We start from the raw sequence: 27245 nt of genomic DNA, 5'->3' as shown, positions 1-27245 counted from the left end.
ACTGATCCAAGGATTACACTTTGATGACCACTACATTAGATAGATAGTGCCACAGACTACAACTCTCTGTTAATTTCTATGTATCAGTTTGTGATACATCTTTGGTTCTGGGGTCTGTGAAAGTTGTGTTTGCCATGTCCTTGTGCCACGTGACCCTGCTTCTCTGGCCAGTAATATGCTATAGATGAAGGGCTAGACCTAATATACTGGGCATGGAAACTGCCCAGTTTTGCACAATATATGGTATATAATCCAATTAGAATAATCCAATCCCATTTTGAATGCAAGACACACTAAGGCAGGTCAGGTAGAAGCTGAAGCTAAGAGAAGCTTAATTCTGAGGGAACTGGTCGGGTGACAAGAGCCACCTCATTTTACCTGGAGCAGTGTGAATCACATTCCACCACCATGGGGGCTGTGTGGCCAAGATGCTTCTTGTGCTCGCCCACTTCCTGGTGTGACCTTAATATAAACCTGCATCTTCTCTGCTAAAAAAGAGGAAGTCTCTTTTCTGTGTTTCCTGGAAGACTCTCCCATCCTGTTTTGATAGTTTTGGTATCTTTATCATACTATTGACTCTGCTTTTCTATGGAAGGAAACAATCTTGATCAAGAAATGTGACTCCTTAAGCCTCGGTTTTTATTGAGGTTGAGAAAAATTATAAACTATGCCTTCACTCATAAGATAGGAATTTTTCCATCTGCCAAAATGACTTCGAATAATTGCAATACATGACTCTTAGGGAACATCCTGGAATTGCTATCAAAATCAGTAAACCCATCTCATCCCAGCATCCTGCTTCTTGTCTCCTCTCTAATTGGCTGTCAGCTAGTTCATTTAGTGAAGCCAGCGTTAAAACAATCAGGTTTCCGCACCGCTAGTTCCTCCAGCCCTTTCTCTCCAGAAAAGGGAGAAAGCCGGTTGCAGTTTTGAAAGGGGGCAGAAAAACAATGTCACAGCAGGTACTGTCTACAGCAGGAAAGATGGCCTTAAGGGTAGTGAGCTTCTGCTAACGAAAAGAGTGTCAAGATACTGCATCAGCTGGCTAGAAACGGCCACAGAGGGAATAGTTGCTTAAAGTCTCCCCGGACTCAGAGACTGAGAGATGGTGACAGGGAAGAGATTCCCGGATGGAGAGGCTGGCGGTGGTCGTCCGCAGAGGGATTATTGCTAGGAACCGCACTATGGCCTCGGTCCCAGAGGGGCCGATCGGAGCGGACGCTTCCGGATCTGCGTTTTGGGCAGGACCCTTTCAGCCAATCTTTGTACAGGCACTGGTGACGTCACTCGTTGCTCTTAGGCTTGTCTCGTGACGTCAGCCCACGGCGCCGGAAGTGGCGCGTCCCGGAAGAGAAACGTGAGGTTGTCTGTGTCCGCTGTTTCGAGGTAAGGCGGTCGTCGGCCTACCTCCTCTACTGACCCGGTTGAAATTCGTGGGTGTGGGCCCTGGGTCGGGGCCATTACTACCCTTGAATGATGTTCTTTGAATAACGCTTTTATGGCTTCTTTCCCGGCAGGCTTTGCTACATCCTCGGGCTCTAGGCTTCTCACTTTGCTCAAACTCCCTTGGGCCGTTTTTCTGCGACCCCGTCGTTGGTCGTCGCCCCACCAACCTGTACCCCGGACACCTGTACTGGCTTGGTCACTACACAAGCAGAGAAAAGATTAGAGAGTGGGTACTGTCTAGCCCAAGGAGGTGGCTCGGCTTGTTAGGAAGGACATGGTTTTCTCCAGAAACTCTCCGTGAAAGGAACTTGAGGGGCCTTCACAGCGTCCTCAACAGGTCCAATAGGAGGGACAGTGGTAGTGGTTCAACAAAGCAGGGGTATAATTTCTACATGGAATCAATGTGGTCCAGGTTTAGAGCCTTTAGAGAATCTAACTTACATTGGGAATCGTTAGAATACTTGAGACAGGACTGTACTTTACGGAGAGACAATACGGATTTGTGCCCTTCCACCTTAGTTGCACAGTCACTGCTGTCGGCCGATCTTTGTATACGTCCTTAGCCTCTGCTTTTATCCTGTCTTCAGTGTTCACCAGTGACAGGAGTGTTGAATGCTTTTGACCAGACACTGAGCTTTACGTACTTCCTCGTTCAGTCTTCATGCTACCTCTCTGTTGTACAGCAAGTCTTAATGTTTTACAGCTGGAGAAATAAAGGCTTAGGTTAAATAATTGGCGTCAAGTCACACAGTGACTAGATGCTGCAACTCAGGCAGTTGCACATAAGAGGCTGGATGTTCTCCACTATGTTATATTGATTTTTTTTTAACTGTTCATTAAGCTCCCGAACACCTCACTGTTGTCTGCTATTTTATGGAGAAAATTGAGGTCATCGGATATGCTTTCCCTCAAATTTCTGCCCCTGCTTTCCCTTCTTGAAAAGTCATCTCATTTAACACCCATTCTTACCTTTCTTTTACTCTCAGAGGATAAGCTGTCTCTTCTGATCAAAGTGAATCCCATTATCTTTGCTTCTCACCTTTCGTTTATGTTTTCATCTATGAGACCTTGTTTTTATTTGTCTTTTCTGCCCCTGACTATGTCCTAGTCATATGTGAACATAGGTTTCTGAGATCCCTGGTCACCTGGCTTCTACCCTCCAAAACTAGAAAGAAGGAAAAGTTCTTAGTGATCCGTCTTCCTTTAGCTCTCTTCCAGTAAGTCTATTCCCCTTCTTTTTTAAAGAGTGTTCTAAATTCTGCCTCCATTTTCTTACCTTTCACTCCTTTCTCCAGTCTAGCTTTCAGACCTATCATTCTCCTGAAATTTTAACCTTAAGGTCACAGTGATTATCAAATCAGATAGATATTTTTCAGTCACTACTGGATCCCTTTGTTGCCTTTTTTTTTTTTTTTTTTTAATGTGTTTTAGTTTTGAGAGAGAGAGCATGAGCGGAGGAGGGGCGGGGAGAGAGAGGGAGACACAGAATCCGAAGCAAGCTCCAGGCTTTGAGCTGTCCAGCACAGAACTGGACGCAGGGCTCGAACTCACTGTGAGATTATGACCTGACTTATTCAACAGATATTTATTATGATGCAGAGATGAGGAAGACAAAGTGCCATTAGGAGCTTTCATTCTAGCTATTTCTCCATATGCTTCTCTCACCAGCCATTTCTCCTGTGGGCTAGTCTTTTTACTTCCCTAAAATTTTAGGTGCTTCCAAGGCTTGTGACTTTGGCCCACTTCTCTCTTCATTCTGTACACACTGTTTGAGTGAGCACATCAACTAGGTTGGTTTTAACTGCCTTCTACATGCTCCCAAATCAAAGTTGTCAGCTTAAACCTCTTTTCTAACCTTCCCTCTCACTTCTTACCACACTGCTCACTTCTCACCGCACTGCTGGACAGCTCTGCCTACCAGTTCCACAGACAGTTCAAATTCACAGGCCTGAAACTGAACTCAGTGTCTTCCCTGAACTTGCTCTTATCACATCCATCCCTAAGTCCTGAGGATTTTATTCCCTAAGTATTTCTCAAATCTGTGCTCTCTTCTTCATCCCTATTATTGTACTACTTTAGGTACCATTATCTTTCACCTGAAATATGATGGCCTTCTGACGGATTTCCCCACCTCCAGTCCTTGAAAACAAATCTGTGACAAAGCCCTGCTTCATAATCTTTAAAGATCTGTCTGTTCATTCATTTGATCTTTTTTCTCATTCATTTAGCAAATATTTATTGTTTACTGAATTGCAAAATCCAGTGGAAGTTCTAAAGTTTGAACTCACCAGTCACCCAGGGCTCTGCTTATTCTGGACCTGCCTGTGTCTCTAGCCTCTTTTCTGCTTCATGCTTTAGATTGCAGCAACACTGAACTCCTTTTCATGTGCACTATGCTGTTTCTTAATGCATTACCTTTGCTGTTCCCTTTGACTTGAATCTTCTCCATTTCTCTATCCACTTCCTTCTCCCCTAATTAGAATGACCCTTTCACCAGTTAACTTAGTTTATATATAGGACTCATTTTAGGTCTGCCTCCTATAGGAAATCTTCCTTGACATCTCCTTTCTCCAAGTCTGTATTGGGTATTCCAGCCTTTTGCTGCCATAATACTCTGCACAGACCAATCATTATACTTACTACAATTGTTGTAAGTGTTTCTGTGTTTCTCTCCCTCACAAGACTCTGAGTCTTTTGAAGACAGGAATGATATACCTGCATCATATGAGTGAGACACATTATTTCTTTATTCACAGTACTAGAATACCACAAGGCACATAGTAGGCATGCAGTAATTTTGATTGATCAAAAGAGTGAAGACAAAAGGTATATGGTGTAGTGATTAAGCAACCATTCTTTTTTAAAAATTTTTTTAAATGTTTATTTGTTTTTGAGAGAGAGAGAGAGACATAGTGTGAGCAAGGGAGGGGCAGAGAGAGAGGGAGACACAGAACCCGAAGCAGGCTCCAGGCGCTGAGCTGTCAGCACAGAGCCTGAAGTGAACTATGAGATCATGACCTGAGCTGAAGTCGGACATTTAACTGAGCCACCCAGGCGCCTCTGCCCCCTCCCCGCTTTTTAAGTCTATTTATTTATTTTGAGAGAGAGAGTGCACAAGAGCAGGAGCAGAGGAAGGGGAGGAGGGGAGAGAGAGAGAGAGAGTGAGAGGGAGAGAGAGAGAGAATCCCAAGCAGGGTCCAGCACAGAGCCCGAATTCAAGTTCAGCACAGAATTCGTGAACTCAAGAACTGTGAGATCATGACCTGAGCTGAAAGCAAGAGTCAGATGCTTAACCGACTGAGCCACCCAGGCACCCCAAGAATCCATTCTTTAGAATTGATTCAAATCCTAACTCTGGCACGTATTAGCTATGTGGCTTGTACATGTTGCCTATTTTTTCTTAAGCCTTAAATTTTTCTTTCTTAGGATGAGAGTTGTGAAAATTAAATGAGATGATATAAGCAAGACATTTAACAAGTGCCTAGCACTTAGTATGCACTTGATAAGGGCATGCTGAACTCCAGGGGATCCAGAAGTATAAGGCCAGGCTTAGCCCAGGGCAGTGATCTTTAAGAGACCCTTCCTCTGAGTTTTTGTATGGATGGGCAGTGATGCAGTCTGTTTACAAGGAGATTATAATCTCATTTGGAGAGTGGAATTACATCCACATTTAATTTTCAGAGAACTGTGAAGGTAAATTAACCACACCCAATAGCAAGATGTAGGGGTAGGGAAGAGAAGATAATTCAGAGAAGACCTCTGGGGGGAGTTGGGGCTTGGAAGTTGAGAAGGATTTGGAATTCTGGAGGGGAGGAAAGAGTGATCGAATGCCTGGAGATCATATTGAGAATGACTTATTTGGGAGACATGATTCAGTATATCATACCTGAGGGATGTATTTGTGTGTAAGAATGAGTGTATGTGAGTCTGGGGGAAAGGAAAGGTGGGGCTAGTTCTATGAAAGAAGTAGGAGGTGACATAAGTAACCTTTGTGGGGTTAGAGTACGAGGGTCTTAACCTCAGGCTTGAGGAATTTGGGACTGATCAGGGTTGGGCAAGTTGGGTTGGATATCATGATACCCCTCAGCCACATGTAGCTATTTAAATGTAAATTAAAAAAAAAATCTAAGAAATTGAGGTTTTCTGTCACACTAGCTACATTTTGGATGCTTGATTGTCACATGGTAGCTACATTATTGGACAACATAGGTGTACAACCCTTCCATCATTGTAAAAAATTCTACTGGACATCACTGTTTTACATTCTCAGATTGCTGGGCTTGCATGGCCTATCAGATCACTTGGTTCCTTAAGATATAACTAGATTTTTTTTTCCTGACTAATCCCGACAACTCTGGAATGAAAAGTAGGGAGTTGGAAAATAGAGAATTAGGATTTATCCACATAGATGTGAGGATGGGATTGCCCAAGGAGAGGAGCAAAAGATGGCTTAAGAGGAGCCAGAGCAGAGGAAAGAGAAGGAAGGCCAGAGAACCTGGATAGGATTATTGTCTGGTCATTTACTTGCAAGTATGTACTGTGTTCTTGTATGTCAAGTATTAAGTGCTGGGGATATATTGGTAAGCAAAAAATGGACTTCTGCTGTTTTAGAGCTTGCACTTTATGGAGTTTCAATGTATGGACTATATTGAGATTCAGGAGCGCCTATCATGCATTCCCCATATTCTAAAATGCTTCATTCCTAGAAAATGGATCTGAAGACTAAAATGGGCTAAAAAGTTGGTCAAGGTTAGTTGCATAAGCATTGTGGAGTCACTACTTTAGCTTCTCAAGAATTTGTAAATAGAAACATCATAACTTGAGAACTTTGACAAGAATGAGTGTGTGTGGAGGGCAGGAGGGGTAGTTTCTATTATCCTGCAACAGCCAGCCATGCTCTCAGCTGCCCATCAGATTCCTTCCTGTCCCTGCTCTCAAACTGTGCTCTCTTCACATTTCTTTTGTTATTACTGTGAGTTGTCAGTCACCACGTGACTACTTTCTCAAAGCCTGATGAAGACATACTTCATTTCTCAGTCCACTTCCTGCTCATTCATCAGTTTCCAGTAAGTGCAAACAGATGTGCCTCTGAATACATAGCATTTAAAAATGGAACGTGCCTATAGCACCATCATCACTTGAGGCTCCAGGTTGAGGATTTTAGGTTTACAACTGACTCTTCATGCCTTGCATTCACCCCTTCACGAAGACCTGCTGAACTTTTGGACCTCACTTTTGTCCACATTATGTTGACTGCCTCCTGACTAATCTCAGACTCTCGACTTCTCCACTCCAGCCTGCCCACGCCCAGCTGTCGTTTCACTTTGCCATGCAGCTCATTAACCTGGCAGTTGTCTCTTCTTGATTGTCAGATCTAAACTTTTCAGCATAGTGTTCAATACCTTTGCCATTTTTGATGACTCTGGAGCAGCTCCCCTGGGTCAGCCAACAGGGTCTGCTTTCCACCCCTCACCCATGGCTTATTGCTGAAATCTGCCTTGTCGCTTGTGCCTTTAAAAATGGAATATACCGTCTCACTTATTTTCCTTATCAGTCTTCTTGGCCTTTTCATTTGGGTGGTTTCCAAAACCTTTCCTGACTGATCCAATATCTGTGACTTTGCACCTCCTCAGCAATCATTTGTTCGCCCTGCTTTGCACTATCCTTTGCAGATGGTAATGAAACTTTGACTTTCAAAAATCTTGTTTCTTTTCTCTTCCCTTTGGACACAAAGCTTGTGCAGAGCGCCTGATAAGTGCTGCCTTGCCTGCAGGGCACATTTCTCAAAGAGAGGGTATTAGAGGCTTGAGCAGTAAGCTTCTGGAGTCGGGGGAGGTATCCCAAAGATCCTAGTCCTGTCCCTATCCATAGTTCCCTGCTCTACCTCTCTGGGTGATCTCATGCTCTCTTTGCCTCACCTTCTCTGACATGTTGATGCCTCTCAAATACATACAGTCAGTCCATTCCTTCCCTGAGCTTTCTACCCATATATCCTACCTTGACCTGTGGATCTTTCACAGGCAATGTAATCTAATTGTGTTTCAGTCTGAAAGCATCCCTTCTTCGTCTGCCATTTAACTTCAAATTATGTCTTCTTGTGTATTGCTCATTTTAGTCAATGGCTATTTCCAAATTCAAAGTCTTGGTTTGTGTCTCCCTCTACTCCTTTGTCATTCCCCAAATACACTCAGTAGTTAAATCTACCTTCACAGTTTCTTCTGGATCTTCTTCCTCTCCATTGTCTTTGTTCAGGCCTCATCTCTCTCCCAAATTTCTTGGCTCTTTCCCTTCTACTGATACTCTCCATGGCCATACAGGTTGTTTTCAAAAGAAAACTGGCACCTTCTCTATTGTGCAGGTTGTGTATAGCACAAAGGTGCCACATTCACTCTTTAGACATTGTAGGTTTGTGTATTTATCATGACAATCTTCTGGTAGATGGCAGTAAAATGTATTGTTCTAATGTTGGTATGTTACGACAATTAAGGAAAGGAAAAAAATTTTTTTAAATGTTTTATTTATTTTTGAGAGGGGGCAGAGAGAGAGGGCAGAGGGGCTCCAAAGCAGGCTCTCTGGGTGTGTGTGCTGATAGTGGAGATCCAGATGTAGGGCTCGAACTTATGAACCCACAAGGGCTCAGGCCAAAGTCAGATGCTTAACTGACGGAGCCACCCAGGTACCCCAAGGAAAGGAAACCTTCTAATCCGCATAAAGATGCCTCTGGACTGAAGAACATCCTCTGTTCTGATGTCCTTAATTCTCTGCCAGGCAAACTCCTTCTCATGCCTTGAAAACTCAGCATAAATATCCTTTCCTCGTTAAGCCATTTTTGATACTCTCCACAAGAGTTGGTTGTTTCTTTCCCTGGGCAAATGCCATATTTGGTTACTCCCTTATAATGCTTATCACATCATATTGTAATAATTGACATATGAGTCTATCTACCCCACAATACTCCAGGCCTCTCAAGGATAGAGACAATGTTTAATTATTCTTTTATCCTCACCTTGTAGCCTAATGGCCAGCATATAGAGTATATCAGTAAACATAAATATTTGATTGCTTCGCATGATTTAGGCACAGAGGTAAGTACATGCATTATCTTATTTAATTCTCACGACAGCCTCATGAGTCCTGTCATTATCACGTTTTACAAGTGAGAAAATTGAGACCTAGGTGAAGTCACTGGCCTCAAGATGAATAGCTGGTAGCTGGCATGTGTGGTGGTGCTGGGGTGTGCTAATTTTTCCAGTGATTCTCTTCTGTTTTGTTTCTCAGAGTAATGATGCGGGTGTGCTGGTTGGTGAGACAGGATAGCCGGCACCAGCGAATCAGACTTCCACATTTGGAGGCAGTGGTGGTTGGGCGTGGCCCAGAGACCAAGATCATTGACAAGAAATGTTCTCGACAGCAAGGTAATTGGTCATAGCAATGTGCAGTACTGTGTTTTGTTCCTTAGGATAATGATAACCAAGGATGCACATTTCCTGGAAGCTATTGATAGAAACCTTTTGTCTGCCATAAACAAAACTCAGGAACTGAGCTCTCTTAGCCAACATCAGGGCCCCATTCACCCCTGATTCCACCCTCTGGAAGCGGTTAATATTCAGTGTTGGGAGCAGGCAGGTTCCATCCTGTTAGTATGGTGGAACTGAATCCCGCACCCTACTTTGCCTGGGGAGATTCCCATTGGGCAGTGAGACAGTTGCATTCTGGGATCTCCAGCCTGAAACCATGTCTGAGAAGTGATGGGATACTTCCATCCTTTATATAATGCCTCACACGGAGGGTGTCGTCTTTATAAGACTATGGCATCCAGCTCTTGAGATGTCTTTCCTAGGATTTAATGAAATGAAGGTCCTTAGGAAAAAGCTGTACCGTGTACTTATTTGTTCCATGTAAACTCTTGATCTGTTCACTGCAACCAGGCCTTCCGCCTGCAGTGTGTTCCTCAGAACAGGGTTTCTCAGTGCTTGGAGTCTGCAATAGTGATTTTGGTTTTTCCCACAAGAGTTAATCTAAGTGAGGGGTGGGGGGAAAGCCATGCTTGAGCTGGCTGGGTCCAAGACAGAAGGAGACACTGCTTCTCACTCTCTGTCCCCTTCTCACAACAGCAACTGGAGCAATGTATATGTTAGCCTGTCTACTGCCTGTCCTCCCTGAAGAGCAGCTGTGGTGTCTCTGCACCTTGTCTCACTCACAAGTGTTTGATGTTACTTCTTCCGACATATGCTCAGACTGTTCTGTCCCTGCAGTCCTCTTTCTAGAATATTCTCTGCACTCTGCCTACCCAAGGCCAGCTGAACTTCTGTTTTCCAATAATGTATCTTTTACCTTTCTTTATTGAAGGCATCTGATAGTTTTATTAAATAATGGAAGCCTGATTTAACAATGAGCCAAAAGCTTATGAAACAACTGGGTCCCTTCCCTGACTGCAGAGTCTGTGATCCTGAGTGGGCCAAGGACTCTGGAATAGGGATTGTGGGGATTCTGTAAACCTGCCTCATAGGAATGTTAGCAGTAGCTAAAGGAGTATGTATGCTGTTGGAAATTTTATGGAAGGATTTGGAGCCCAGCCACTTCCATAATAGGCGATTTTGCTCATGGGCCTTTGAGGAAACCCCTGTCAAGTTGCCTCCTGGAATGAGGCTTCATTGTCCTGTAGGAAGAACAGGAGCATGTGCTTGCTTCTTGGTGGCCTTTAGATTGAACTTTTTTCAATCTCTTTCAGTACAGTTGAAAGCAGAGTGTAACAAAGGATATGTCAAGGTAAAGCAGGTATGTGTGTTTCTAATTTGGATTTCCATTTTATACTTGATGATTTTCTTATGCTGTCTGTACCAACCTGTGAAAGCTTCTCTGTCATGTGTGGAAGTGATGGGGTAATAGAAGTGAACCTTAAGCATGGTATCTGGCACACAGTAAGTGGTTAGCATAGCAGTGGCTATGGTATTATTGCTAGCATTGTAATTATTTTCTGATTTTTCTATAGGTAGGGGTCAATCCCACCAGCATTGATTCAGTCATAATTGGGAAGGACCAAGAGGTGAAGCTGCAGCCTGGCCAGGTTCTCCACATGGTGAATGAACTTTATCCATATATTGTAGAGTTTGAGGAAGAGGCAGAGAGCCCTGGCCTGGAAACACACAGGAAGAGAAAGAGGTCAGGCAACAATGATTCTATAGAAAGGGGTGCTGCCCAGGAAGCTGACTCCCATACAGGACTGGAACCTGGGAGTGACCCTGGCCAATGCTCTGTGCCCTCAAAGAAGGAGAAAGATGCATCTACCAAAAAGGTGAGGGTGGTGTGCCTGATAGATGACATGGAGATTAAATGAGATATAATGACTGCTTAATTGTTTTGTACACTGTAAAGCTCAAATACTCGTAAGGGGTTATTAACCATGACAAGGGTTATTAACCATGATGAAAGAGTCACTTGTTTGTGTCACCAATCACTTGGGTGAATGTCCCTTTATGTACATTTTTCTTGAAGTCCTGAGGTAAGCCACCCGAAGGTAGGGAGGTAATGGCGGTGTACTGCTAAAGTGGGTCAGTCATATGTGTATCTGCAGAGGGTTAGCATTGGAACGCTGTTCATAGATCATCTGATTCACATCCTGATGTCAAAGTGGAAATGTAGTTAGGCTGTAGATGGAGTGCGAGAGGGCAAAGAAGATGCAGTTCACACTCTGGCATTTCCAGCTTTCATCTAGACACACAGCTCTCACTACTGTATAGGAAGAAAATGGAAATGGTTTATGGTTATAAAGGGAAAAGATTGAGTAAAGTGGATATAGTTGAGTTCTTTTTTTTTTTTTTTTTTTTTGAATGCTTATTTTTGAGAGAGAGTAAGAGTGAGCAGGCGCGGGCAGGGGAGGGGCAGAGAGAGGACAGAGGATCCAAAATGGGCTCTGTGCTGATAGCAGAGAGCCCGATGTGGGGCTTGAATTCACGAACTACGAGATTATGATCTGAGCTGAAGTTGGACACTTGACCGACTGAGCTACCTAGGTGCCCCAGATATAGTTTAAATCTTAAAAATGAATTTTATTACTTGGGATGCCTGAGTGGCTCAGTCAGTCAGGCTCAGAGCCTGGAGCCTGTTTTGGTTCTGTGTCTCCCTCTCTCTCTGCCCCTCCCCCACTCATGCTCTGTCTCAAAAATAAATAAACATTAAATAAATAAATTCAGTAACCTTTTGAGAGAGGGTTAAAAAAAATGAATCATTACTAAGTTTGGTTGCACTTTGCTGACACATACAATATTAACTAATGCCAAATACAGCTACTGACATTTGCAATTTACATTGCCCCTTTTTGTTTCAGGAATCATTGGGCCACTGGAGTCAAGGCTTAAAAATTTCTATGCAGGATCCCAAAATGCAGGTCAGAATAAAATTTTGGCATTGAAATGTATTACATGTCTTTTAAGTGACTACTCCACAGAGTGAGGATAAATGAAAGCAAAGGAGATCAATCCTTCTGAATGAGGTTTGTTTTATTGGTCTACTTGGTGAGAACAAGTGGCTTTTCCCATTGTCAGTAAGTTAGCAACTGGAATTCTTTGGAGAGAAGCTAAGTTCTTCAACTGAAGATCTCCTCTTCCTTATTCCTCCTAAACTTCTGGGTGCTATTAAGGGAAGTTGAGTTAACCTTTATGGGGTTTTTTTCACGGGAGTGTCAGGTAATGTATTGTGACTGCAGTTGCTGGGCTGCCCCGGGATTAATAGTCAGGTGTCATCCTGGGAGGAGTCTGTGAGTTCTTAAGTTACATTCTTGGGTGACAAGGGGCCAGATCTGATAGGGCGTCTTGGAACACATGATTGTGTCACATGGTCTGCTGTGTTAGAGTGGAGAAGGGTGCCTTTGAATTTATGCCTGCAGGGATTTTACATCCAATCCATAGGAACTATTTTGTACTGTGAATTTCCTGCGTATTCTCTGTAGTGTAGTGCTTGAAAACACAGGCTCTGGAGTCAACTAGATCTGGTTTGAAATCCTAGACTTCCCACTTAGTAATGATGTGACTTTGTGCAAGACACTCATCTGAGTCTCTGCTGTCATCTGACAAAATTGGGATACTGACACCTTTTGCGTAAGATTGTGTTGGGAATGAAGTGAGTTAGTGAATATGACAGTACCTGACACACAGAACATGTGTGGTAGATATCTGTTTCCTTCTCTTGTGCCCCATCCTAGGTTTACAAAGATGAGCAGGTGGTGGTGATTAAGGATAAATACCCCAAGGCTCGTCACCACTGGCTGGTCTTACCATGGGCTTCCATTTCCAGTCTGAAGGCTGTGACCAGGGAACATCTTGAGCTCCTTAAACACATGCACACTGTGGGGGAAAAGATGATTACAGATTTTGCTGGGTCCAGCAAACTCCGCTTCCGATTGGGTTACCATGCCATTCCCAGCATGAGGTAAGTGTTGTGGGTAGTGCTAGTGTATTCTGGTTCTAAGTGGACAGATGGATTCAGCTTGGGTGTGCTGATAGTCTCAAGGCCAAGGGGAGTAGGGTGGGATGTTTCCAAGGAAGGTGGGCTGAAACTTCCACCCTTCTCCCTGATTTGCCTGTGACTTTTATTAGATTTTTCAGAAGCATCTATAACTCCTTAGTGATTAAGGACCATTGCTCTGGAGGAGACAAACATCACTGACTTTTGTCATGATAGCTCAGTAGATCTAAGATTTAAAATAAAATGAGAGAAAAATGCAGAACCTGTTCAAAGAACTCAACCAAGGCAGATCTCCATAGTTGTTGTTCTTTTTTTTTTTTTTTTTAAATATTTATTTTTGAGAGAGACTGAGTGTGAGCAGGGAGGGGCAGAGAGAGAGGGAGATACAGAATCTGAATCAGGCTCCAGGCTCTGAGCTGTAAGCACAGAGCCCAACATGGAGCTCAAACTCATGAATTCAAAGATCGTGATCTGAGTTGAAGTCGGACTTAACCAACCTGAGCCACCCAGGCACCCCTCCAGTTCTTCTGAGCTAAGCAACAAGATAAGCAGATTAATTGGATTTCGCAGTTTTTATCTTGTATTTGTTCATTTGTTTTTTCGTGATAAAATACACGTAACAAAGTTTACCACTTTAACCATTTTTTTAAAAAACTTTATTTAGGGGTGCCTGGGTGGCTCAGTCGGTTGGGCGGCCGACTTCAGCTCAGGTCATGATCTCGCTGTCCATGAGTTCGAGCCCCGCGTCGGGCTCTGTGCTGACCGCGCAGAGCCTGGAGCCTGTTTCGGATTCTGTGTCTCCCTCTCTCTCTGACCCTCCCCCGTTCATGCTCTGTCTCTCTCTCTCTCAAAAATAAATAAACGTTAAAAAAAAAAATAAAATAAAATAAAAAACTTTATTTAAATCCAAGTTAGCACAGTGTAATAATGACTTCAGGAGTAGGATTTTAACCATTTTTAAGTGTACAGTTTATTGGCATTAAGTATATTTACATTGTTGTGCAGTCATCACCATCATTTTTCTAGGACCTTTTTCATCTTCCCAAACTACCTCCCATTCCCCTCTACAGTCCCTGGTAGTTACCATTCTGCTTTCTGTTTCTAATAATTTGACTGCTCTAGGTGATTCATGGAAGTGGAATCCTACAGAAACTCTTTTTGTGATTAGCTTATTTCACTTAGAATAATGTCTTCAAAGTTCATGTATGTGGTAGCATGTATCAGAATTTGTTTTGGTTATTTTTTTTTTTTTAACTACCCAACAACATTCTTCACATTTTATTTAGATAATTATGACTTAAATTATGGGTGACTTTAACCAAATGAAATTTTTGTGCCATATTTTTTCCCCATCAGTACTCTTCCTTTTTTTTTTTTTTTTTTTTTTAAGTTTATTCATTTATTTTGAGAGACGGTGAGAGAGCACATGAGCGAAGGAGGGGTAGAGAGAGATAGACAGAGAGAGAGAATCCTAAGCAGCCCAAGCAGGCTCTGCACTGCCAGGACATGAACCACAATATCATGGCCTGAGTCAAAACCAAGAGTTAGACACTCAACCAACTGAGCCACCCAGGCATCCCAGTACTCTTTCTTTAAAGTTGAGGCTTAGCTTACATGCAACAAACTGCATCAGATTTATAGTTTGGTCAGTTTTGACAAACATATACGTCCTGTAACTATCACTCTGATTAAGATACAGAACATTTCTGTCATATCCCAGAAAGTTCCCTTGTGCTCCTTTCCAGTTAGTCCTTTCCTCAACCCTTGTGTTGTTCTGATTTCTTTCCACATAGGTTAGTTTTGCTTGTTCTAGAACTTCATATAAATGGAATCATATAATGTGTCTGACCTTTTTTAGTCAGCATTGTGATTTTGAGATTCATGTATATTGTCTTGTATATCATGGACATACTTCATGTTTTTGCTCTTGGGTAAATACCTACAAGTGAAGTTGCTAGGTCTAAGGGTAGATGTATGTTGTACTCAGTTAAAAAAATGCAGTTGACCCTTGAGGCGCCTGGGTGGCTCAGTCAGTTAAGTGTCGGACTTTGGCTCAGGTCATGATCTTGCGGTCAGTGAGTTCGAGCCCCATGACAGGCTCTGTGCTGAGCCTGGAGCCTGCTTCAGGTTCTGTGTCTCCCTCTCCCTCTCTGCTCCTCCCCTGCTTATACTCTCTCTCTCTCTCTCTCTCTCTCTCAAAAATAAATAAACATTAAAAAAATGTTTTTAAAAATGCAGTTGACCCTTGAACAACATAGATTCGAATTGTGCAGGTCTACCTATATGCAGATTTTTTTTTTAGTATAGTAAAATACTATAAAAGTATTTCTTTTTGTTGTGAGTTTCTTAACAGCTTCTTTTCTCTGGCTTGCTTTAGTGTAAGACTTCAGTATATAATACAACATACAAAATAATGTGTTAATGGACTGTTTATGTTATTGGTGAGGCTTCTGGTCAACAGTAGGATATTAGTAGTTAAGTTTTTGGGAAGCCAAATGTTACACTTTTGGATTTTTGATAGTGTAGGGGGTCAGTTCAAGGATCAACTGTATATGTTTAATAAGGTTTATTGTTAGAACCTTACTAAAAAATTTAGGACAAAAGTCACCCATAATCATAATTCTGTTTCTCCAGTGCTGTGCAGCCTGTGGCTAACAGAGCCCTTGACTGTAGAGCACTTTTCACATAGTAATCATGGTGTCCATACCTTCATCATATAACAAATGCTGTTGTGCTAAGAATGCTAAAAAAAGCTATGGCAGGTGTGGGTGGGAAGCAAAATGAGCAGTAAGTAAAGTTGCTGCTTACATATCCTTTTAAGATCCCTGTAATTTTGAATAAACACTGTGGAAAGGAAAAGGTAACAAATTTTTTTATTGTAAAAAATTTAGAAAATATAAAAAATAAAGTATGAAGCAGAACAAAGATCTTCCATAACATCACCACTAATTGAGCCCTAGACCTTACTTGAATTTCACTTTTTTTTTTTTTATGTTTTTCTGCTCCAGGATGCAGTCCAGGATCCTGTGTTGCATTTATTTATTTATTGTCTTTCCTTAGTTTCGCCTAATCTGTGACACTTCCTCCTCCTTTCCTGGTTTTCATGACCCTGACACTTTTGATGAATACTGGTTGGTTTTATAGCATGTCTCTCATTTTGGGCTTGTCTGTTACTTTTTCATGTTTAGGTTGAGGTTATACTTTTTTTCTTCTTTTTTTTTCTCCTCCTTTCAAAACACCAGAGATGATGTTGGGTCCCTCTAAGTGTATCATATCAAGGAGTGCATAATGCTGAGATGGCTTTTTACTCATGATATTAACCTTGATCACTTTGTTATGGTGATGTCTGCCAGGGTTCTCTCTTGAGTTACTGTTTTCCCTTTGTAATTGATGAATATCCTGAATAGTTTGGAACTGTGCTGCTATCCTGTTTGTCCTCAAACTTTTACCCAGTGGTTTTAGGATTTATTGGTAGGTCCTGCCTGCAACAGTTATTACTGTGGTGTTTATCTTGCTGATTTAGCTTATCATGTCGGGGTCACCAGTTGTGGGTTTGGCTTTTGGCTTTGTCCAGCAAAGCTGAGGACAGCAGAAAGGATTACTTAAGACTCCAAAAGTCAAGAGACGTGAAAGGGAGGCTAAGGGAAGGCACCCCAAGCTGCTCTCAGGCTCCCGTATTTATTAGGCATACATTATAGGGAAATCACTGTGCAATATGAAAATTGGCACGTAGGTGCCAGTAAGCGTGCAAAAAAACAAGGTATTCCCCAGACTGCAAAAGAGCAGATGCCGGAAAGCAGGGTGGTGAACAAGATAAGATATTCCATAGATAACATGGTCTAAGGAATTCATGAGCACACGCAACCCTAAATACACGTTAACTAGATACTGGTCAGCTGTTTTCAGCAGAGCCAGAAAGCAGTGTAATGCATTCCCTATAATCTCCTTAACCAGGACAGAGCTATTTGATTTCCCACATTACCTAATGGTGCTTTTATGTTTCCGTCATTCTCTTTAATTTATTTATTAGAATTCTTCTGTATGGAAGAGCTGTCCTTTCTCCCCCATTATGTATCTATTCAGTTATTTATCAGTAAGGACTCATGGATGTTTATTTTATTCTATAGGTTTTAATTTGTCACTCATTTTATTTCTCAAATTGTTCTGGCTTTGGTCCTTGGAAGCTCCTTTACGTTGGGTCCTGTATCATTTTGATATGGCCCTAACATTTTTTGAGCACTTCTTTATTTTCTGGAGCAAGACGTTCCAGCTTCATCTTATATTATTTTTTTCTGTTCTAGCCCTGGAAGGAACCTTTTATTTTATTTAGTTCTTTTATTGGATAATGATATTTATAAACCAAGACATGCATACTAAGTTTCTATATTGAGAGAAGTGGTTGATTCCAGAGTGCCTTTGCTCCTAGGTCCTCTAAGCAGATAGAGCCTGGAAATACATGCATGAATCCTAACCCACACAGACATTCTCTTTCTTCCTTCCTCTCTTTCTTTCTTTCTTTCTTTCTCTACTTGTGTATGTGTATGGAAAAGCAAAAATTTATACTAATACCTCTCGCTCTAGTTCAACTCTGCAAGGTTCATTCTTGTCTCCCCCTTTCTTTTGTTGTAATTTCTTTGTCCAACAGTGAAAAATCTGGCTCTCATTAGATATCATAAATTCGCTTACCTGTTCGATCTTAGTGTACACATAAAATAGTTACAGAATTGCTAACCCACACCCCTGTGAGAAACACATTTACTCATTAGGGCACAGTATTTGTATACAGCTTTTTTTTATCTTTACGGTATCCAAACTACTGTTGTTCAAAGTTCACTTGGCAAGTTATTTTTTTCCTGACCCCCTTCAGTGTGGTTCCCTTATTTGTTTGTAATACTGTTAGGTTTGTTACTGCCTATATTCCATTTTGAATTCCTGCATGTATTGGTTGGTTTTGATTATTTATTGCGGGGATAGGAATATTACTGATTCTAAGAGTCAAAGCTATACAAAAAGGCATCTTACTTGGTTTAATAAGTCCAAAAGAGAACTCTTGATTTTCTTCCTCAAACCTGCTTTTCTTTTAAGCTTTCCCATCTCTGTAAGTGGCACCTCCCCCAAACCATATCCAATCCTTCCACATTAGGGAGTCCTACTGGTTCGAGTGCAAAATGTATTCCTAATACTACAGCTCTAATCTAAGGTGTGTTTATTTCTAGCTTCGACTTCTGCAGTAGCTTGCTAACTTGTCTCTGTATCCATCGTTATCCTCTTTATAGTTCCTTCTCTGCAGGCCAGCCAGAGTGATCTTTTAAAAGTGCAAATCAGAGACCATGTAAGCAGAATACAGTGCAGACCCCTTGTCAACCTATAAGACTCTTTATGTTCTGGCCCCTACCTCCCTGGCTCCAGCCATTCCAGATGTATTTATCACCTTTCTGTTCCTCAGTTGCACGAAGTTCTTTCTCATCTCAGGGCCTCTGCACTTGGCCTCCCCACTCCCTGAAACACTCTTTCCCCAGATCTTTGCTTGCCTAATTGCTTTCTCAGACCAAATCACTGCCTGGGAGGGGCCTTCCCTGAACACTCTTGGCTAGATGAAGCGGTAACCTCTACTCCCTGAGCACTCTGTGTCCCATTTCCCTGGCTTATTTTTTTCTTAGTGTTAATGGTTTGAATTTTCCTTGTTTATGTGTTTACTTATTTTTTATTTGTCTTCATTATTAGAATATAATTTCTGTAAGGGCAGAGGCCTTTCTCATTTTGTTCACTGATAAATTCCCAGTGCTAGAATAATCCTTGGCCCTTTAACAAGCATTACATATTCTTCAGTGAATGGGTGAATGAATTGGATTAAATGGAAACACTAGCAATATTTTATATACCTGTACTTTTACTGTTTGTCATTTTGATTAAGCCATAGTTTTTAATGGATTTAATGGTCTTTTTTTTTCCCCCCTCTCACCTAGCCATGTACATCTTCATGTGATCAGCCAGGATTTTGATTCTCCTTGCCTCAAAAACAAAAAACATTGGAATTCTTTCAATACAGAATACTTCATAGAATCGCAAGGTAAACAGTGTTGTTTAGTTTTCACGTTTGTTTCATTTTCTCACCTGTTCTTATATTTGCTTTAGTTGTTTTCCTAGATAATAACCTGGCCTCGAAAGCCCATGTACAGCTTTGTGTTCCCTATAAAGATTCACCCATTAAAATAAACTGGATTATTTGGGTTCAGTAGGATTGCCACTTTGCTGTGAGCAGCCTTCTTGGTGGGGTTAGAGGGTAGAGATCTAGAAAGCTGTTATGTCAGAGTCAGAAAGGTACGTTTTGTTCTAACAACAGGGGCCTTAAAGGTTGTCCTGAGAATTATTGGAGTTCATAGACATGAAAGCTCTTAACAGTTGTCTCTTCTGCCATCAGCTGGGTAGGGGCTTGGGGGCTGCCTCATGTGAGGAGTGGTTGATTAACAGGGGAAGGCTGTGTATATATAGAAGGAAGCATTTCCCAGGGTATGTACTGTGGAACTTCAGTATGCTGGGATGTTAATGATGGCAGCTACCACTGACCAAGGGCTAACCAAGGGTAAAGCACTATGATACAAGCTTTTGATGTAATAATATGGATTCCTTACAGTGTGTCCTGAAGGAATGTAATTACCTCAAAAACAGATTGCTCAGATTTAGAATCTGATTCCCAGCAGTGAGTTTAACCTCAAGTTTACTAGCTTTAGGATACCTGGCATATTTTTATGTGGAGTCAGAGTTTCTTTTCTGGGGGGGTATCTTGTATTGGATTTCTAGAGTAGCTGGGCTCTGAACTTTTTTCCTTTGCCTGCAGCTGTGATAGAGATGGTACAGACCGCTGGCAGAGTGAGTGTCCGAGATGGGATGCCTGAGCTCTTGAAGCTGCCCCTCCGTTGTCACGAGTGCCAGCAGCTGCTGCCTTCCATTCCTCAGCTGAAAGAGCATCTCAGGAGACACTGGCCAAAGTGATTCTGTGGAGCCTGAACTTTTGCAGCAGGTGTGGCTGATTGTTTAGAGCAAATTTCTGACACCTGTTCTGGATTGCTTGTGAACTTTTATTTCTTGAATTAAAACATGCAGCTTCCCCCGCCCAAACAAAGCTTCTTCTGTTCCTGAGTGGCTCCAATATGGGATGACCTGAAATAGTTCAAGAATTAGGAATTTGGGGTTGTTTTGGATGTGTTCTCTGGTGATGGTGGCTGGGACAGGCCTGAGCCCTGATCTCCAGGATCCATGTCAGGTCTGACTCACGGGGAGCAAAGCCATGTTCACACTGACCTAATGCAAGATATGGAATCAGAGAGCAGGCTATATATTTCTGTTCTGTACATTTAATCCTTCCTCCCCAGAGGAAGAGAAGCTCGAGAGGTCTGGTATTTAGCTTAAAGGTACTAATTGGTCTTGTTCTCTGATCTTAATCTGTTCTGTAATATTCTTTCTCTTTCCTTTCTTTTTTAACTTAATTTAATTTACTTATTTATTTGCTTATTTATTTGGTTTTAAATCTTCAGGGTTTTTTCTTTTTTTTTTTTAAATTTTCATCCAAATTAGTTAGCATATAGTGCAACAATGATTTCAGGAGTAGTGCCCCTTAGTGCCCCTTACACGTTTAGCTCATCCTCCCTCCCACAACTCCTCCAGTAACCCTCTGTTCTCCATATTTAAGAGTCTCTTATGTTTTGTTCCCCTCCCTGTTTTTATGTTATTTTTGCTTTCTTTCCCTTATGTTCATCTGTGTCTTAAAGTCCTCATATGAGTGAAGTCCTATGATATTTGTCTTTCTCTGACTCTTTCCTTTCTTCATGGAGAAATTAGTTTCTTCTGTTCCTTTCATTCCTTTCTATCCAAAACCATCCATGCTTCCTTCTCAGAAAGTGTCTCACCAGTACTTATTCACTCTGAGCAAATAGGCTTGGTGAGGGGGTGGAGAGATGGGTTTTTTCCCCTAATATCAGGGGTTCCTGGCTGATGAGGAAATACTCGGCCAAATGTTTGTTCATCAGGGTTCAGCTGTCAAGCCTTCTTGCTGGCCTGCTTGGATCTTTTGTCTGAAAATAAAGTTATTTGTTTGGGGCAGCTCTCTTAGGTAGTTGAAAATTATTGGGAGTTCAGGTAATAGTCACAAACTCCGTTCTGATGCATGTAGAGATCATCGTTAACTGAAAAGTTGCATAGAACCCCATAGCTTCATTTTTTACTCAGAACAAATTTGGATGTCACTGTTGGAGCAAATCTGTTTTTGGATAATGTCAGAACTAAAGGTAAAAGGAAATCTAAAATGTTGCTTTTGATTGCATTGGTGATCCATTTGAGGATGTGGCTCTTTTTGCTCTTGAGTTTGTTAAAAAAATAAAAGAATACCCTTAATAATAACTTCTCTCTGGAGAAAACCAATTTGTGGAGACCGTATCTGACCTCAATCTTTCATAAACAAACAGAATGCTACAGTGGTTTTTTGGTTGAGCATGGGTATAGTCATATAGTCCTAAATAGTAGTAATTAATGATTATAGCAGCTAACATTTGTTCAACTCCTGTGCATCTAGGCATTATTCTAATACTTTTTTCAGATTATCCCATTTCTCACTGTATGTAATTCTGTGGGGGTAGGTATTCTTGTTATGACCCTTTAAAGGGGAAGAATTTGGGGCGCCTGGGTGGCGCAGTCGGTTGAGCGTCCGACTTCAGCCAGGTCACGATCTTGCGGTCCGTGAGTTCGAGCCCCGCGTCAGGCTCTGGGCTGTTGGCTCGGAGCCTGGAGCCTGTTTCCGATTCTGTGTCTCCCTCTCTCTCTGCCCCTCCCCCGTTCATGCTCTGTCTCTCTCTGTCCCAAAAATAAATAAAAAATGTTTAAAAAAAAAAATAAATAAAAAAATAAATAAATAAAGGGGAAGAATTTAATAATCTGTAAAGGACCCTGGGCTTCAAAGTTGGTTTTGGTTCTGGGGCATCAAACTCATTTTCCCTATTAGTTGAAGAATATAAATGTATTACTAACCAGTAGGGGCCATAGACTCATAGGGGCATTGGGTCTGTGCTGACCAAAAGCTCTTCGTGGCATTTTATCATTGATTTCTCTGAGGACAGTCAGTTCCTCTAAAGCCCCTTTTCCACATCTGATGCCTTAAAGCCCCTAGAAACTGTTTCTAAAGGTACACTCCATGGATACCTGAGATCAGAATTGCTAGTGTCCTTCTACAACATGTAAACACTTGGGCTTTATCTCAAAACCACTGAATCACAATCCTTTGGGCCTAGGAATCTGTATTATAAAACATTCAGGATGACCGTTTTCATACTAAAGTCTGAGAACCACAATATAAATGAAGTCTGGGCTTCAAAGCACTTTGCATTTCTGAAAGTTCCAGATTAGACTGTCCCCTGCCAGGATACACACACAGTTTCCTGGTTGGTTTTCTGGGCTAGTTGCAGGCCTTCCTTCCCTCTGCATGGTCAATTTTATTTCAGGACCCAGGGAGACTTTGGGCATTAGATAAGGGAGAATGACTACTTATAGGGACCAGCCCTTTGTTTCTGCAGGATTTGGGGGAGGCCCCCTGGCCCCATGTTTTGTTTTTGTTTTTTTTTTTTTTTTTAATTTTTAAAATTTATTTAGAGAGAGAGCAGGGCAGGTATAGGGGGAGAGGGAGAGAGAAAGAATCCCAAGCAGGGCTGCACTGACAGTGTGGAGCTCGATTTGAGGCTCAAACTCATGAACCTGAGTTCATGACCTGAAGTGAAATCAAGCCACTCAGGCGCCCCTGGCTCCAAGCTTTTTGGGACCAGGCCTGGTGCTGATGACTTCCTTTTCTTTTTTCTTTTTTAAAATATTTATTTATTTTGAGAGAGAGAGGGAAAGATCATGTGCTCACATGAGGGGGGAAGGGCAGAGAGAGAAGGAGAGAGAGAAGCCCATGCATGAGATCATGAGACCCAATCATGAGATCATGACCTGACCCAAAATCAAGAGTTGGGTGCTTAACCAACTAAGCCACCTATGCACCCCAACTGTTTCTTTTCAATGGCTCCCATCCCTTCCTGCTCAGACATCAGTCACAAAGGCTTGGTCTGGGACCTGTGATGAACTCAGCTAACCTTAGGCTCAGAGCCTATATATTTTTCCTCTTCTGGGTCTGTCTGAGATATCCAGGTACAAATGGTCCTTTCCAGGACCGGACCATACTTGAGATGGTCCACTAAGAGTCCTTGCAGGTTCAGGGATGCTTCCTGGAGTCTGGCATCTGGTAATCAGTCACATACACTGGATATGGCTGGATGTCAGAGATTCAGCATTGATCTCTGTCAGAATTGGCCTAACTGCCTCTCTCTGTCCCAGTAGCTACAACTTGGAGATCTCCACAGAGCTCTGAAGATTCTTCCATAGACTAGATTAAAAAAAAAAAAATATGATGAAGGCCATGAAGCTCACTCCCCAGAATAATGTGTACACATTTTATGTACACTTAAAGTGCTTCCATGGACTCCCTAAGGGGTCTGTGAACCCCAACTTAACCTCTGCTCTGAAGGAAAAAGTCACCACTTTGCATGGGAGCTTAGGAAGTATCTGGGATCCCCTCCTATGGAGGTGTCTGGGAGGACTAGGGGGAGAGACCTTATCTCCAGGATATCCCTGAGATGCTCTCCTTTGGTGTCATTGCTCCTTCCTCAGCCCTTTGGTGCATGCACATCCTGGGGTCTTCTGACTAGAGATGGAATTCAGGCCCAGGAGCTGCTCGCTCTAGTTTAGCCACCACATTCAGGCAGGAATCTTGGGAAATGGAGAAATCTTCAGCAGGTCTGAGGGGTTCAGGAACCCTGACTGGCCGACTTATCATGAGCTATCTAAAAGGCAGTGAATCTACATTACTAAAACCAGTCATCTGCATAAATAGATCAGCTATGTCATGAATGTATCCAGGATAGTGGGAATGGCAGTATCTCTTGGGTACAGTATGTTAACAGTACAAACTGTGCTGGATTCAGTAAGTAATCTCTGACTAAGGCAGAGATTTCGATGAGGCCTCAGCCAATGTACTTGGGAATTGCAGAACATTTAACTGAACTTCAGATAAGGTGCCCAGTGAACTTTTTAAAAATAGGTATTGCCAAAACAGTTAATTTTCTACCTAATCAACAATGTTATATAGTTTAGCATGTTGATATTAAAATCACAATGAGAATGGTAAGAAACTGCAACCAAGGAGAGACTATATCACAGTGTATGTGATATATGATGATATATGTGATACATGTGAGATATAATGAGGGAAATGTTGAAGAGTGAGGTGACCACCTTTACATTCTTTGTTTAGCCAGGCTACCCTGTGACCTTGAACAACAGAAGTTTTAGAAGAACAAATGAGAAAATGAGGAGTCAGAAAAAGGACATGAAATATTGAGGTATATAGGTCCCATGCCACCCCCTCTCCCAAGTGGGCTATTGTTACATGATCACTAGAAAAAATGGTCTTACTTTGCCTATTTATCCCAGACTTATTACTGTGTTGTAGTTGGGTGGAGTCTTCTCAAGGAACAGGGAATAGTGGCATGAAAAAATAGGACAAATGCACATGACTCACATTTGTGACTCTAAGTTGTATTTCCTCCATTAGGGACTATCCTCTTACCTTAGCCCCGTCATACCTAGACAAGGCAGCTGTTTTATTAAAATAAAATGGTTGAATATGGTTACTTCAACTCTAGCCAAGAAACCAGATTTAAAATGGAGTTCCTTTGTTGCTTAAAGAGAAGGTAGATATGATGACAGAGCTGAACTGGAAACCTGAAACTGAACAAGTGAATGCTTTATATGAGAACATGAAGAGTAGACCTTAAATAGTTTATGACAAATCTTAAGTCAGAGCTGGGGAAAAGGGCTCTCAAATTCCATTAGAATCTCTGAACGGGAGTAATCTACTCTTAATATCTTAATTTCTTAACTTTGTCTTTTCTTCTTCCTTTCTTTTTAAAAATTTTTAACAAACAAACTCTACCATAAAGGAATGGGTTTTGAGTTTTAGAGTCTACTAATGATTAGTGTTCTCATGTGTTATTAGCATTATTTAGGCCATTGTTGAATGACTCATCAAATCAGAGATACACTCAAGTGCCTGAGTGTTCCTTTGTCAGCAGCCGCTGTCTACCCAAACTTTAGGGAAGGGAGTGGCCAGGATGTGGGGCAGTGGGAAAGGAGTTTAGACCTCTAGGATTCTGGGCCACTCACTGTTCAACTCTTTTTGCCTGTTCCATTTTGCAAATTTATTTTGAGACCATCTATTTCAACTTCCTCAATTTTTAGAAGGCAGCTGGGACTTGGAGATTTAAGGGGCTCATTTAACAATTTAAACCAGATCTTGGCCTTTATTGCACTCATCTCTTTGTTCCCGGATCCTCTCAGACACTGAGATTTTTTTTTTTTTTTTTTTAAGTAAACTCTGCCCCCAATGTGGGGCTTGAACTCACGACCCCAAGATCAAGAGTTGCATGCTGTACTGACTGAGCCAGCCAGGCAGCATAGACACTGATATCTTATTTGAGAATAAGGATCAGCTACTCTCCTAAGTCCCACTCACTTCTGTCCTGCCTCATAATATTTTTTTCATGTAAATGCAGAGTAGAAAAAAAAAATCACCTTAAGCTTGTATTCGAGGCTCAGCTCTGTTCTATGTTGGCTGTGTGGCACTGGGTTAGTCATTTAACCTCTCTGGCATCAATTTCACCATCTGTGAAATGGAACTAAAATATGTACCTCTCATGTTGACTGAGGATTAAACAAGCATGAACGTGGAAAGGACCTGGTAGTGGGATGGTCCAGCATTCAGTCCTAGTCTCCTCTCTGGGAGGCCGGACCCCGGTGCCAGGCTGAGACCGGGTCGAGCAATGGCTCCCTGTTGACTCAGCCAACCCGGTGGTTCCCCCTTTCATTCCCCCACTTGCAAAGGGATACGAAAGCCTTGTCAAGGCTGAGAAAGCTAATTCCTGAAGCCTGTGGTCTGTGGGTGTTGGCAGTAATGTTACCCCCCTTTTCTACCCTGGGTCAAAGAGAAACAAACAGGGGAACTGTGTTTTGCTAGCAATCTATCAACAAGGTCTTGTTGTGACCGTTTAGAAAGTTCATAAGGTACACAGAATTAAATGTTTTGGCTGGCAGCGATCATGTGAAACCTGTTTATTCTTAGAATGACCTGATCCATAAGAGTCTTGATATAAAAGATTGTGTACAGCAACAATAAAGCCGTCACTTGGGCCATCAGCCCAGGGGCCCTCCTGTTCCCAAACTGGCTTCTCTTCTCTTTTTTTTTCTTACATTCCCCTACCCTCAGGACCCTGATCTCGGTGTTTGTTGCGCCGGTCGCAACACCTCTCCCAAACTAAACCCATCTGATCTGTGAACCCTCAGTGAATATTCTCTCAAGCAAGCTCTTTTGCACTTCGAACCTTCCAACTTCTCATATGTATGTATGTATGTATGTATGTATGTATATATGTATGTATTTTAAGTAGGCTTCATGCCCATCATGGAGCTCAATGCGGGGCTTCAACTCACAACCCTGAGATCAAGACCTGAGTTGAGATCACAAGTCATGCTTAACCGTCTGAACAACCCAGGTGCCCCTTGGTTTCTCATATTTAAAACCAGGGCCTTGGATTAGATTATACTTAAAGTCCCTCCCTGTAAGATACAAGTCCTCAGCTTTCAGCCTGTTAGCTCCCATTGCTCTGTCCTCTGGGTCTTTTTTCTTTTTTTTCTAAGACTGAAATTAGCCAATAAGCTTTCTAAAGCACAAGAAATTCTTTGCACTCCTGCCTTAATCTATAAAGTAAGTTTTTAAAGAAGTCTTCATTTGTCCCACTTTGTGCTGGTTCTGGACCTATCAGGGAGGCAAAGAGCATGGCTGAATCTCTAGGGGTTTAAATGACATCATTAGGCTCCCTTTTCATTTCTTAGTTCTGCTTTTTTGGGTTGACTGTCTAGGGAGCAGTAAGAACAGTTGTGGGCCTCAGAGTGAGAGAGCTCAATCCTCTCCATCCCTTACCCCTCCACATTTCTGCCAAAGCACAGAAAGGACCCTGACTTCTTTGCTTAGGTCACATACTAATCTCTAGACTAATTACTGTGTCTCTTAGGTGGGTGGCATACTCTGGCCATCTCAAGTAACAGGACTATCTTGAGGTGAGGGGTGGAGGGCCACAAGACTGTTGGCCCCACTAGAATTTCATGGACAAGGGAGAAGCAGTTTGCAAAAACAATAGTTGTTTACCACTCATGTGGACTGCACACATCATCCCCATGTGCTGGTAGCTCTTTGGTTC

At 42.0% G+C, this 27245-nt stretch overlaps 1 protein-coding gene across 6 annotated transcripts in view; it reads left to right on the top strand.

Annotated features, from left to right (window-relative positions):
• The first annotated feature begins 1303 nt into the window (after positions 1-1303).
• Positions 1304-27245, top strand: part of APTX (aprataxin) — a 41269-nt gene continuing 15327 nt past the window's right edge. The window contains exons 1-8 of one of the 6 annotated variants that reach the window (XM_049624827.1): positions 1304-1386; positions 8725-8861; positions 10178-10224; positions 10439-10741; positions 11774-11833; positions 12647-12873; positions 18876-18979; positions 19748-19930. In XM_049624827.1, coding sequence (XP_049480784.1) covers positions 8729-8861; positions 10178-10224; positions 10439-10741; positions 11774-11833; positions 12647-12873; positions 18876-18979; positions 19748-19902 — 1029 coding nt within the window. In that variant the 5' untranslated portion in view covers positions 1304-1386; positions 8725-8728 and the 3' untranslated portion in view covers positions 19903-19930. Of the gene's footprint in view, positions 1387-3670; positions 4273-8724; positions 8862-10177; positions 10225-10438; positions 10742-11773; positions 11834-12646; positions 12874-18875; positions 18980-19747; positions 21551-27245 lie in introns of those variants that run through there. The other 5 variants (XM_049624812.1, XM_049624816.1, XM_049624837.1 and 2 more) reach the window with 5 other exon arrangements.

This window comes from Panthera uncia, chromosome D4 (genome assembly GCF_023721935.1).
Source record: "Panthera uncia isolate 11264 chromosome D4, Puncia_PCG_1.0, whole genome shotgun sequence".
Taxonomy (NCBI): Eukaryota; Metazoa; Chordata; class Mammalia; order Carnivora; family Felidae; genus Panthera; species Panthera uncia.
The sequence above is the reverse complement of the archived record's forward strand: the minus strand, read 5'-3'. Positions and strand labels throughout refer to the sequence as shown.